This window comes from Rhinopithecus roxellana, chromosome 3 (assembly GCF_007565055.1).
Source record: "Rhinopithecus roxellana isolate Shanxi Qingling chromosome 3, ASM756505v1, whole genome shotgun sequence".
Lineage (NCBI taxonomy): Eukaryota > Metazoa > Chordata > Mammalia > Primates > Cercopithecidae > Rhinopithecus > Rhinopithecus roxellana.
In genome coordinates, this window is record NC_044551.1 from 163,341,071 (window position 1) to 163,354,988 (window position 13,918).

Consider the following 13,918-nt stretch of genomic DNA (forward strand, 5'->3'; position numbering starts at 1 on the left):
TCTTCGGCTGGAACGAGGGATGGGGAGATTTGATGGTGTCCTGTACAGGTTGGATGCTAATCTGATGAGGTGCTCTTGGAGAAGCTTGCCTGAGTTCGGTGCTTTCTCAGCACGTGGTGTGTGCTGCCCCTTTGAGCTTCAGAAGTCCCAGAAGGAAAGTGCTTCTGCAACCCCCATTTACTGGTGAACAGAGGGCAGGTGGTTTGCCGCTGGCCGAGCATCTGCTAAGTGGCCAACAGGCTGGATCTGCCTCTCACTTACAGAGGCCCTGCCTGGCTGCTGGGGCCGCCCTGAGACTCCCTCCTCCTCCTCTTCCCTCCACAGCTTTCCCGGCTTCTGTCCACAGCTGTGCTCCAAGTGGGGAACACCTGTGGGTGCACCAGGTGCAACTACTCAGAGCCCAGTGTGCTGAAGGGCCCCTGCTCTATGCTGTTTCCATATCCAAGCCCAAGCTCGTCTACAGCTTCAGCAAATCCAAGCCTCCCTGAATTCCCTGCAAGACCAAACTGAGCCCTACAACCCCCACTACACTGGTGAGCTGCCAGTCCCAGCCCCTGCTGCCTCCTGAGCTGCTGTCTGCACAGTTCTGAAGTCCTTCAAGACTGTTGAGATCCTCAGCCGCCTCTCACCCAAAGAGGTAAACAACCAGGGCCTCCAGGGGTAGAGAACATACCCAGACAGCTCTGCTGCCTGTAGGCTTGATGTCCTTCCCCTACAACATGCCACGCTTGCCAGGCTGGAAGAGGGGCTTCAGACACTTGGGAAACCTGGGCCTGTAACTGGCATATGGAAGAGAGGCCTGGAAAAGCACCACTCCTGTCCATGAAGCCCCCAGATGGAACCAGGTAATTGGGAAATACATGGGCACCCAGGCTGACCCCCACTCAGAACCATGTGGGAACTGCAGCAGTGACTTGCCCCCTCTGCCACTCTGGCTGTACCACTACAGGAGGGAGGAACATCTAGCCCCACGCATGAGTGGAGACACTAGGTGTGGGCAGGTTCCAGCGGTTGCTGCAGCTGAACTTTCCCAACCAGGTCCATGCAAGGCCGTCTCAGATGGGTGCACACCTGGGTTGGGCAAGGACACCCCTCAGAGTGAGAGCCACTGAGCAGGGCTGTCACAGAGGCCCCTTTTCCTGCTCCGAGAACAGGTTGCGGGTGTATGGGGGACCTCTGCCCCCTCCCAGCTACTTCCAGGAGCCACTTATTTCAAGATGAGGCACTCTCCTGCCTGCCCATTCCTATTTGGCTGCAATAGACCATTGCCAACATTCAGAGAATAAAAATGGGCCTCACCTGTTTCCCCAACACGTCGGAGGCAGGTGGGTATGTCCAGGGGACCTGGGGTAGAACCTGTACATCTGCCCACCCCCAGGCCATGCTGGCTTCATCTTATCTGTGTGATGGGGGTGGGGTGGGAATTACTAAGAGGTCATCACACAGGCCATGGACAAGTTCTACAAGAGCCAGGTAGAAGACCACTGTCCGTGCATGCTGCCCAGCACCCAGCTCACACGCACATCTCTTATGTGACAGCTTTCCCAAAGCAGGCTTTGAAGTCCAGGCTCCCCGAGAAGCCTGGGGAGGAGACTCTGCCAGGCTAAAGGGCCTATCCCCAAAGGTGCCACCCTCACCCGTCTCATCCTGACAATCTTAGATTAATTTTTGCCCTGAAGTTTTGGAGAGGGGGACAGGGAGACAGCAGACAGTATGCATTAGCCACCTTTCCAGAGAGCATCAGCCCTCCAGGCTGGGGCAGGTCAGACCTCCACTCGGGCGTTTTTCTCACTGGCTGCCAGTTGGGGGAAGCAGCATTGTGAGCAGCTGCCCGTCTCCCCAGGTCCTGTTCAGAAACCCCATCTGTGCCTCTGGAGAGACTGCCCCGAGCACACAGGCCCAGCAACCACCATCTATGGCCCCCAGGACCTAATCCCCTTCTACATAGGGTTTGGTGCATGTGAGTATACACTGGGCTTGATTCCTGCCCACTAGTCCCTGCGATATCCCATGCCCACCTCAAGAGAATGAAGCCACACAAACACAGCCAGGCCGTCATGGTGATGGAGTGGCTGGGGTCCTACTTGCCCATCCTTCATTGCTGGTCAGAACCAGCTGTCTGACCACATTCCTACTCTGAGATGGGACTTTGGGGACATTGTCCACCAGGGTCACTGACCACTTTTAAAGTTCCAGAAACAGAGGGCCAGCTGGTCCCCTAGAAGGGGAACATGGGATAAGCCAAGGCTTGCCTTCAGAACAGGTTTTCCACCACGGAGCCGCCCAACGCCCAGAGCATCCCCAGGTTCATGTGAAGCCTGCCTGCCATGTCCACAGCCCATGCCGACCCCTCCTGGAGCCACTGGAATGCTTGTTCCTGGGCACAGGACAAACCCAGACAGCTTCAGCCTTGCAGGACAACCGTGCGCACCTGGCAGCCACAGCCGGAGGGGGGCCCATAGATAGAAGTTGGAGGTGAAGCCAGATGCTATGAGAATACTTTATTAGGCAAAATCGTATACTATAAAAATGCTTTAAAATGCAGGAGGAGAGGTGAAGACACAAATGAACAAGTGCGTAGTGACACATGACAGTCAGAACACAGTAAAGAATCCACCCTGCTTCCCCCCTTTACCTAGAAAAGGAAAGTTCTAGGCCTCCTCCTCCTCCTCTGCATACTCCTCAAACTCCTCCTCCTCCTCGGCCGTGGCATCCTGATACTGTTGATACTCAGAAACCAGGTCGTTCATATTGCTCTCCGCCTCGGTAAATTCCATCTCATCCATTCCCTCGCTGGTATACCAATGGAGGAAGGCCTTGCGCCGGAACATCGCTGTAAACTGCTCTGAGACACGCTTGAAGAGTTCCTGGATGGCCGTGTTGTTCCCAATGAAGGTGGCTGACATTTTTAGCCCCCGGGGTGGGATGTCACAGACGGCCGTTTTGACGTTGTGGGGGAGCCAGTCAGCGAAGTAGCTGCTGTTCTTATTTTGAATGTTGAACATTTGTTCATCCACCTCCCTCATGGGCATGCGACCCCTGAAAATGGCAGCTGCCGTTAGGTAGCGGCCATGGCGGGGGTCACACGCGGCCATCATATTCCTAGCATCAAACATCTGCTGCGTAAGCTCAGCCACCGTCAGGGCCCGGTACTGCTGGCTGCCCCGGCTGGTCAGTGGGGCAAAGCCAGGCATGAAGAAATGCAGCCGGGGAAACGGGACCATGTTCACAGCCAGCTTCCGCAGGTCAGCATTCAGCTGGCCGGGGAAGCGCAGGCACGTGGTGACCCCGCTCATGGTGGCAGACACCAGGTGGTTCAGGTCACCGTAGGTGGGCGTGGGCAGTTTTAGGGTCCTGGAACAGATGTCGTAGAGCGCTTCGTTGTCTATACAGAAGGTCTCGTCTGCATTTTCTATGAGCTGGTGGACCGAGAGGGTGGCATTATAGGGCTCCACCACCGTGTCTGACACCTTGGGCGAGGGCAGGATGCTGAATGTGTTTATGATCCTGTCTGGGTACTCCTCCCGGATCTTACTGAGCAGAAGGGTGCCCATCCCAGACCCCGTCCCCCCACCCAGGGAGTGGGTCAGCTGGAAACCCTGCAGGCAGTCACAGCTCTCAGCCTCCTTTCTGACAACGTCCATCACTGACTCCATCAGCTCCGCGCCTTCTGTGTAGTGCCCCTTGGCCCAGTTGTTTCCGGCCCCACACTGACCTGTAGGACAGTACAGCCAGTCACTCGGTGGCCAGGTAGACGGTCATCAGTGGTCACCATAATGCAAAAAGGGCCAAGTGTCATGTGAGGTGAGAGCACCGTTCTCCCTACAGGTGGAGCAAATGAAACCCCTCCCCCAGAGTTACAGGACAGCAGCCTCCCCTGTTAGAAATTAAATCAGGAGTCAAACCTGAGACAGGCTAACAGACCTCGCTGCAGGTGGCTCCTGCCCATTTTCAGGGAAGGCAGTAGCCACGGCCCCAGCTCAGCTCCCTGCAGGGAGTTCACATCAGTAGCTCTTAATCTTGAGGAAACAGCTGGGCCTTCCTCCCAAAGCCCGTTTAGGAGGCAGTTGGAGCGACTGCGAGGATAGGAGAGTGTTCAGGGGCCCTGGATCCACGGTTCCCACGGCGATGACCTTGGGGCACTCCTAGATTTTGAGTGGCCCTGGCTAAGAAGCCGCACCCCAGTCCTCCCCACAGCTCACCGAAGATGAAGTTGTCCGGCCTGAAGATCTGCCCAAAGGGCCCCGAGCGCACAGAGTCCAGGGTGCCCGGCTCCAGATCCACCAGCACAGCGCGGGGCACGTACCTGCCACCTGAGAGGGGCGGGGGCATGAGCGAGGGGAGGGCCGCGTTCCCAGGAGGGCGCTGGGGGAGGTCGGGGTCTCACCGCAGGCCTCGTTGTAGTACACGTCGATGCGCTCCAGTTGCAGGCGGCTGTCCCCGTGGTAGGTGCCCGCGGAGTCGATGGCGTGTTCATCCGAGATCACCTCCCAGAACTGCGAGACGGGAGGGGTCGGACAGGCCAGGGCCAGTCACGGGGGCGCCCCAGCTCCTCTCCCACCCCCACCGTCATCCGCACCCCCATCCCTAGGCCGCCGTGTCCCTGGGTCCACCCCGGCCGCCCCGCCAGCCCCCAGTCCCACCGCGTCCCCGGCAGGGACCCGCCCCCGCCCCCACCACTGCCAACACCTTCCCTGGTCACCCGCAGGCCCGAGCTAGGCCCTCTGAGCCCCCATTGCCAACCTTGGCGCCGATCTGGTTCCCGCACTGCCCGGCCTGCGTGAGCACAATCTCCCTCATGGCTAAGGCGGGATCAGGGCGGCAGGAGAAACGCGAGGAGGAGGAGCAGATGCGCAGTGACCCAGCCCGCCCTCCGCCAACGCTGAAATAGCCCCGCGCCCCCTCCCCCAGCCTCGCATTGGGCTCCCAGAATAAGCAGCAGCTTGACTTCCACACAGGTGTACCCACCTGTGCATCCCTTGGCGTTGAATATCTGTTGGGGAGCTCAGGTGTCCCTGCTGTGGTCCTTTCCATGTGGGGAAAGCTGGTCAGCTGGAGAACTTCCTCCCACGTCTTGAGTAAGACTAAATCCCTAGCTGAGGTGAAACTGAATTTTCCTCCCATGTGGGAGGGGAAGACTCTTGTTTCCACACGCACAGAGTGCCTTGCACCTGCCCTAGATTGATGACATAGTTTTGTAATTGATGAGTCCTTTCCTCTGTTAGGAGATCTGTGGTTAGGAAAGGCCTTCCGTATGTTAACTCAACAGGACTTCATTATAAGTTTGACTTTGGAGCAGTTCAAGCTCGCAGTAAGCTATGGGTGTTAGCTAGAGTCTTCTTTCGAGTAGGATTAGCCCTTTCACCTTTCCAGAGGACCACGGTCTCCACGCAGAGTGAAGGTAATATTGGATTCTTCAAGCTGAGGATAGGTGTTGGGATATGCCTGCCGTGAAAGATGGGCCATTGTCACTTTGCAGGCTTTTAGATGACCCAAACTGAGGAGCTATTTCTTCTGGTAAACATTTTAAGATGGGGTGGGGAATGCCTCGATCTAACCAGTGAAGGTGTCAGTGAGCACTGGCAAATATTTGAATCTCCTGCAGAAAGGCATCTGAGTAAATTAGAGTTGCCAGTTCTCACCTGGGTAGGTTCCTCAATGTTGGACAGGTTTAACTGGAGAAGGGGAAAACTGCTGACTGTTTGGGTCATGTCAGGCACAGAGCATGCAGGTGTCAGCTGATTGATTCTGTGTGGCTTGTTTTCCTTGGAGTGGGGGTCTTGTCTTGGAGTCCCTTCATGGTGTTGCTGAAAGATGTTGCTGGAAAAGAGGGTCCTGATACAGACCACAAAGTAGGATTCTTAGATTTTGTGCAGGAGAAAATTTGAGGTGAGTCAGCACAGTGAAAGAAGCAAGTTTATTAGAAATGACTCCATTACAGAGTTGGACATCCTCAGAAAACAAGAGCAGGAATGTACTGTCTTTTGTTAGTGTCTCTACTTATAAGTAACTATAAACAGAAAGAGTTATAATTAAACTTGGAAGGTGCAGATGTACTCACTAAAGTCAGAGATTATTTGTTTTAACAATGACTGTTAACCCGTTGACCTAAGCTAGCTCATTAATATTATCCTTACAAAAAAATGCTGCACTCCTAGGACATTTATACACTTTTCAGACTTGGTGGAAGATGTCTTGTATGGCCACAAATATTCTGCAATTGTAATTTGTGGCCACCTAAAAAATGTGGCTATTTGCAGATCATAAGTATTAACCTTCTAGATGCCTTGTGAGTACCTATGTATTTATTTATTATTATTTTGAGACAGAGTCTTGCTCTGTTGCCCAGGTTGGAGTGCAGTGCACCACCTTGGCTCACTGAAACCTCTGCCTCCCGGGTTCAAGCAATTCCCCTGCCTCAGCTTCCCAGGTGGCTGCGATTACACGCATGAATCACCACACCCAGCTAATTTTTGTGTCTTTAGTAGAAATGGGGTTTCACTCTGTTTGCTGGGCTGGTCTCAAACCCCTGACAACAAGCGATCTGCCCACCTTGGCCTCCCAAATTGCTGGGATTACAGGCATGAGCCACCACTCCCAGCCACAATGAGGTTTTTAAATAATTCAAACTGATTTCCTGCTGTTGAGCAGGGAGCTGAGCAAATTCAACAGATCATGGGCCTAAAGTAGGAGAAGACTGAGGAGAAACTCTAGAACACATGTGATTAAATTAATTACAACTGAAACCAAATCAAATTTAATGAGGCTGTACCTCTTCGTTTCAAGATGTTTCCCCCCATTTTGAAATGTGGTGTTATTCAGTGGAAAAGAAAAATAGTGTTTATCTCCAGAGTAAAGAACAGGGTTCCCTGCAGGGATTGATTGAGAGCTATGGCTCAGGAGTAAAAACCCTTTTTTCCGCTTATAAAGTAAAAATTATTTTCTAAGCTCCTATTGACTAAATGGACCCCTCTTCTTGGAAGGACATTCCAAAGTTAACCTGAAAAGCTGGTTCAAGCCATGGGTCACACATGCCTCATTATACTCTCCTCCCTTTGGCTTTAATTTTAATTTCAGTTTTTAATTTATTTTTGTGGGTACACAGGTGGTGTATATATTTATGGGGGTACATGACATACTTTGATACAGGCATGCAGTGAGTAATACATAATAAAAATGGGGTATCCATCCCCTCAAGCATTTATAGCTTGTGTTATAAACAATCCAATCATACTGTTTTAGGTTTTCAAAATGTAAGTTAAATTATTTTTTACTATAATCACCCTGTTGTGCTATTAAATATTGTCTTATTCATTCTTTCTAACAATTTTATTTTACCCATTTAGCATCCCCACTATCCCCCGTTCCTTCACTGCCCTTCCCAGCCTCTGGTAACCATCCTTATACTCTCTATCTCTATGACACTAATTGTTTTGAATTTTAGCACCCAGAAATAAGTGAGAACATGTGACATTTGTCTTTCTGTGCCTAACTTATTTCACTTAACATAAAGACTTTCAGTTCCATTTATGTTATTGCAAATGGCAGACTCTCATTCTTTCTTATAGCTGAATCATACCCCATTGTGTATATGTACCACATTTTCTCTATCCAGTCATCTGTTGATGGACATTTAGGTTCCTTCCAAATCTTGGCTATTATAAACCCTGCTGTAGCAAACATGAGAGTGACAATATGCTTTTGATTTACAATATGTCTTTGAATTTATTTCTGTTAGGCATATACTGAACAGTGGGATTGCTGGACCATGTAGTGGCTCTATTTTTAGTTAAATCAGGAACATCCAAACTGTCCTTAATTGTGCTCCCAACAACAGTGCACAAGGGTTCCCTTCACTCCACATACTCACCAGCATTTGTTTTTGACTGACTTCTGGATAAAAACCATCTTAACTGGGGTGAAATGATATCTCATTTTGGGTTTGATTTGCATTTCTATGATGATCAGTGATGTGGAGCACCTTTTCATTTGCCTGTTTGACATTTGTATGTCTTCTTTTCATAAATGTCTATTTAAATTTTTTGTTCACTCTTCAATTGGATTATTACATTTTTTCTACAGAATTTTTTGAACTCAATATATTGTAGTGTATTAGTCTGTTTCTGCAGTGCTATAAAAAAATACCTGAGACTGGGTTATCTATTTACTGAGATGAAGTCTTGATCTGTTGCCCAGGCTGAAGTGCAGTGGTGCAATCTGGGCTCACTGCAACCTCCGCCTCCTGGTTCAAGCAATTCTCTGCCTCAGCCTCCTGAGTAGCTGGGATTACAGGCACCTGCCACCAAGCCCGGCTAATTTTTGTATTTTTAGTAGAGATGGGGTTTTGCCATCTTGGTCAGGCTGGCCTTGAACTCCTGACCTTGTGATCCACCCACCTCGGCCTCCCAAAGTGATGAGATTACAGGCATGAGTCACTGCACCTGGCAAGACTGGGTAATTTATAAAGGAAATGGGTTTAATTGACTCACAGTTCCACATGGCTGGGGAGGCCTCAGGAAACTTACAATCATGGCAGATGGGGAAGCAGGCACCTCTTCCATGACGGCAGGTGAGAGAGCATGTATGTGAAGCAAAGGGAGAAGAGCCCCTTATAAAACCATCTGATTTCATGAGAACTCACTCATTCTCAGAAGAACAGAATGGGGGAAACCACCCCTCCATGATCCAGTCACCTTCTACCAGGTCTCTCACCTCAAAACCTGGGGATTACAATTGAATATGAGATTTGGGTGGGGACACAAAGCCTAACCATATCATGTAGCTATTAATTGCTTTTCAGATGGATAATTTACAAATATTTTCTTCTATTCTGTGGATTTTCTCTTCACTTTGTTTATTGTTTCCTTCACTTTAAGGCTTTCTGACTTGCTGTAATCCCATTTGTCCATGTTTTTTTTGGTTGTCTGTGCTTATGGGGCATTATTTAAGAAATTTTTGCCCAAACCAATGCCCTAAAGAGTTTCCCCCAATGTTTTCTTGTAAAAGTTTGATAATTTGAGGTGTTAGGTTTAAGTCTTTAATTCATTTTAATTTGATTTTTGTATGTGGCAAGAAATAGGGTTCTAGTTTTATTCTTCTGCCTATGGCTTGCCAGTTTTCCCAGCCCTATTTATTACAAAAACTGTCTTATTTTTTATTGTATGTTCTTGGCACTTTTGTTGAAAATAAGTTTAGTTTAGCTGTATGAGTTTGTTTCTAAGGTCTCTGTTTTGTTCCATTTGTCATTATGTCTGTTTTAATGCTAGTGTCATGCTGTTTTAATTAGTATAACTTAGTAGTATAATTTAAAACCAGGTAATGGAATTCCTCCAGTTTTGTCTTATATACTCAGCATAGCTTTGACTATTTGGGTGTTTTGTTCCATATGAATTTTTTTTTTTTTTCTTTTTCTGTGAGGAATGTCTTTTTTTTTTTTTTTTTTTTTTTTGATGGAGTCTCACTCTGTCACCTAGACTGGAGTGCAGTAATGCAATCTTGGCTCACTGTAACATCCACCTCCTGGGTTCAAGCAATTCTCTGCCTCAGCCTCCTGAGTAGCTGGGATTACAGGCACCCGCCACCAAGCCTGGCTAATTTTTTTTTTATTTTTAGTAGAGATGGGGTTTCATCAAGTTGGCCAGGCTGGTCTTGAACTCCTGACCTCATGATCCACTGACCTCGGCCTCCTGAAGTGTTGGGATTACAGGCATGAGCCACCACCCCTGGCCTGTTATTTTGATAGAGATGGCATGAAATGTATAGATTGCTTTGGAGTGTACTGGACATTTAAAAAATACTGATTCTTCCAATCTGTGAACATAAAAACATCTTTCCAATTTTTGGGTCCTCTTTCATTTCTTTATCAGTGTTTTACAGTTTTAATTGTTGAGAACTTTTATTTCTTTGGTAAATTCCCACACATTTTGTTTTATTTGTGGCTACTGCAAATAGTATTACATTTTTTAATTCTTTTTCAATTTGTTGACTGTTGGCATGTAGAAATCCTACTGGTATATATATGTTGATTTTGTATTCTGCAAATTTACTCAAGTTATTACTTCTGATAGTTTTTTGGTGGATATATTAGGCCATCCTCACATCGCTATAAAAATAATCGGTGACTGGTTAATTTATAAAGGAAATAGGTTTAACTGGCTCACGGTGCTACAGGTTGTACGGAAAGCATAGCACTGGCTTCTGCTTCCGGTGAAGCCTCTGACAACTGACAATCAAGGTGAAAAATAAATCCGGCACTTACACATCCCATGGTAAGTGCGAGGGAAGTGGGGAGTGCTACACACTTGTAGGTAACCAGCTCTCATGAAAACTTACTATTGTGAGAATGGTGCCAAAGGAAATGATGCCAAACTGTTCATGGAAATCCTGCCCTCATGATTCAATGACCTCCCCACTAGGCCCAGTTCCAACATTAAAGATTACATTTCAATATAAGATTTTGGTGGGAACACAAACCCAAACCATATCATTTTGCCCCTGGCCATTCCAAATCTCATATCCTTCTCATATTTCAAAATACAATCATGACTTCCCAATAATCCCCAAAGTCTTAACTCATTTCAGCCTTAACTCAGAAGTCAAAAGTCTCATCTAAGACAAAGCTAGTTTCTTCCTCCTATAAGCCTGTAAAATAAAAGACAAGTTAGGTACTTCCAAGATACAAATGGAGCAGAGGCATTGGGTAAATACTCCTATTCTAAAAGGAAGAAATCAGCCAAAAGAAAGGGGCCACAGGACCCATGAAAGTCTGAAACCCAGAAGGGCAGTTATTGAATTGTAAGGCTCCAAAATAATTACTTTTGACTCTGTGTCCCATTTCCAGGGCACACTAATGCCTTGGGAAGTTCAACTTTGTGACTTTGCATGGTTCAGCGCCCACAGCTGCTCTCATAGGGCTGGCATTGTGTGCCTCTGGCTGGTATTGTGTGCCTCTGGCTTTTCCAGGTGCAAGGTGCAAGCTGTAGCTAGATCTACCATTCTGGGCTCTGGAGGACAGTGATCCTCTCCTCACAGATCTGCTAGGCCATACCCCAGTGGGGAGCCTGCATGGGGACTGTCACCCCACATTTCTTTTCTCCATTGTTTTAGTAGAGGTTCTGCATGAGGGCTCCACCCCTGCAGCATGCTTCTGCCTGCACACCATGGCTTTTTCATACATCCTTTGAAATAAAGGTGGAGGCTTCCAAGTCTCAACTCTTGCATTTTGTACTCTCCCAGGCCTAACACCACATGGAAGCTACCAAGGCTTATGGCTTGCACCCTCTGAAGCAGTGACTGGAGTTGTCCTGGGTCAATTTGACCTACACCTGAAGCTGAAGCAGTGGCCAGGATGCAAGGAGCCATGTTCCAAGGCTACCCAAGACAGCAGGTCCTGGGCCTGATCCCAGAAACTATTCCCTTCTTTTAGGCCTCAGGGCCTGCGATGGGGGGCCTGCCTTTTAGATTTCTAAAATGCCTTCAATTCCTCTTTCCCATTGTCTTGGCTATCAACACTTGCTTTTTTTTAGGTTATACAAATATCTCTAACAAGTGGTTGCTCCACAGCCTGCTTGACTTCCTCTTTTATAAAAGCTTTTTATTTTTCAGCCACATGACTAGGCTGCAGAGTTTTCAAGCTTTTACACTATGCTTACCTTGTAAGTATAAGTTACAACTTTTTTTTTTTTTTTTTTTTTTTTTTTTTTGCTAGAACATGTGAGCATAGGTTGTTAGAAGCAGCCAGGCCACATCTCAAATGCTTTGCTGCTTAGACATTTTTCCATCAGAAACCCTAAATCATCAATTTCAAATTCAAACTTTTATATATCCCTAGGACATGACAGAAATTCAGCCAACCACTTTGCTAAGACAACATGCATGACCTTTGCTTCAGTCCTAATAAGTTTCTAATTTTCATCTGAGACCTCCTCAGCCCAGCCTTCACTGTCCAGATCACTATCAGCACTTTGGTCACAGCCATTCAACCAGTCTCTAAGAAAATCTCAACTTTCCCTCATTTTTCTGTCTTCTTCTGAGTCCTACAAACTCTTCCAACCTCTGCCTCTTTACCCAATTACAAAGCTGATGCCACATTTTCAGGTATTCTTATAAAAATTTTCCACTCCTTGGTGCCAATTTTCTGTATTAAGCTATTTTTGCATCACTATAAATAATTGAGACTGGGTAATTTATTTTTTAAAAAGGAAGTTTAAGTGGCTCATGATTCTACAGGCTGTAGAGAAGGCACAGCATTGGCATGCACTTCTGGGGAGGCCTCTGGAAGTTTACAGTCATGACAGAAGTTAAAGCAGAATCTTGCACATCACAGGGCAAAAAGCAGGAGCAAAAAACAGAGGGGCGAGTTGTTACACACTTTTAAATAACCAGATCTTACAGGAATTCACTCACTCTCATGAGGATAGTACCAAATGGGATGGTGCTAAGCCATTTGTGAGTAATCCACCCTGATAGTTAAATCACCTTTCACCAGGCCCACCTCCAACACTGAGAATTACATTTAAATATGACATTTGGGAGGGGACACACATTCAAACCCTATCGGAGGAGTCTTTATGCTTTTTTAAATGTAAGATTATATATTGGCAAAAAAAGATAATTTGACTTCTTTTCCAATTGGGATGCCTTTTATTGCTTTCTTTTGTCTGATTGCTCCAGATAGGACTTTCAGAATTATGTTGAATAACAGTGGTAAAAGTGGACATTCTTGTCATCTTCCAGATTTTAGAGGAAAGCCTTTTAGTTTTTCCCCACTTAGTCTGATACTAGCTGTGGGTCTGTCATATATGACTTTTATTATGTTGAGGTATGTTCATTCCATACCCAGTTTTCAAAGGGTTTTTTATTATTAAATATATTAAATTTTATCAAATAATTTTTTAGCATAAGTGAAATGATTATATGGATTTTATCCTTTTTTTTTTCTTTTTTTTTTTTTTTTTTGGAGATGAAGTGTCCCTCTGTCACCCAGGCTGAGTGCAATGGCATGATCTCAACTCACTGGAACCGCTGCCTCCCGGGTTCAAGTGATTCTCCTGCTTCAGCCTCCCGAGTAGCTGGGATTACAGGCACCCACCGCCATGCCTGGTTAATTTTTGTATTTTTAGTAGAGACAGGGTTTCACCATGTTGGCCAGACTGGTTTTGAACTCCTGACCTCAGGTGATATGCCCACCTCGGCTTCCCAAAGTGCTGGGATTACAGGCATGAGCCACTGTGCCCGGCACCTTCATTCTGTTTATGTGACGTGTCACATTGATTAATTTGTATGTTGAACCATCCTTGCATCCCTGGGATAAATCCCACTTGGTCATTATGAATTACCTATTTATGTATTGTTTAATTAAGTTTGCTAGGTTTGTTGCAAATTTTTGCACCAATATTCTCAGATATGGGCCTGTAGTTTGCTTTTTTAATGTGTCTTTGTCTGGTTTTGATATCAGGGTAATACTAGCCTCAAAGAATGAGTTTGGAAATGTTCTTTCCTTCTCTATTTTTCAGTCTGGTTCTACAGACTTTTTTATTAAGGCTTTAATTTTGTTAATTGTTATTCAGCTGTTCAGGTTTTAGATATTTTTCTAGTTCAATCTTGGTAAGTTGTGTGTGTCTAGGAATTAATTTCCTCTAGGGTTCTAATTTGTGGGCATGCAATTGCTGATAGTGGCCACTAATGATCCTTTGATTTTCTGAAGCGTTACTTGTAATGTCTCCTTTTTCACCTCTGATTTTACCTAATTTGTATCTTCTCTGTTTTTCAATTAGCCTGTTTAAATATGTGTCAATTGTTTTACTTTTCAAAAAACTCAACTTTTTGTTTCATTAATCTTTTGCATTGTTGTCTTCATTTTAACTTTATTTACTTCCGCTCTAATCTTCATTATTTCTTTTCTTCTAATTCTGGGTTT

At 46.5% G+C, this 13,918-nt stretch overlaps 1 protein-coding gene across 1 annotated transcript; it reads right to left on the reverse strand.

The window, feature by feature from the left end:
• Window positions 1-2,651: 2,651 nt before the first annotated feature.
• LOC104669765 (tubulin beta-8 chain) lies at window positions 2,652-5,072 on the reverse strand. The gene is made up of 5 exons (XM_030927954.1): window positions 4,969-5,072; window positions 4,744-4,802; window positions 4,388-4,496; window positions 4,203-4,313; window positions 2,652-3,715 (listed from the first exon to the last, which is right to left on the reverse strand). The coding sequence occupies exons 2-5, from the start codon at window positions 4,798-4,800 to the stop codon at window positions 2,652-2,654; spliced, it is 1,341 nt and encodes a 446-aa protein (XP_030783814.1). The 5' UTR covers window positions 4,801-4,802; window positions 4,969-5,072.
• Between the last annotated feature and the right edge of the window lie 8,846 nt (window positions 5,073-13,918).

Excerpts from the sequence above, each read along its gene's own strand:
- LOC104669765 (XM_030927954.1), bottom strand. The coding sequence starts at position 4,800 with ATGAGGGAGATTGTGCTCACGCAGGCCGGGCAGTGCGGGAACCAGATC. Across the intron at positions 4,497-4,743 it reads GGAACCAGATCGGCGCCAAG|TTCTGGGAGGTGATCTCGGA; the intron begins GTTGGCAATGGG and ends CCCGTCTCGCAG. Across the intron at positions 4,314-4,387 it reads GTACTACAACGAGGCCTGCG|GTGGCAGGTACGTGCCCCGC; the intron begins GTGAGACCCCGA and ends CGCCCCTCTCAG.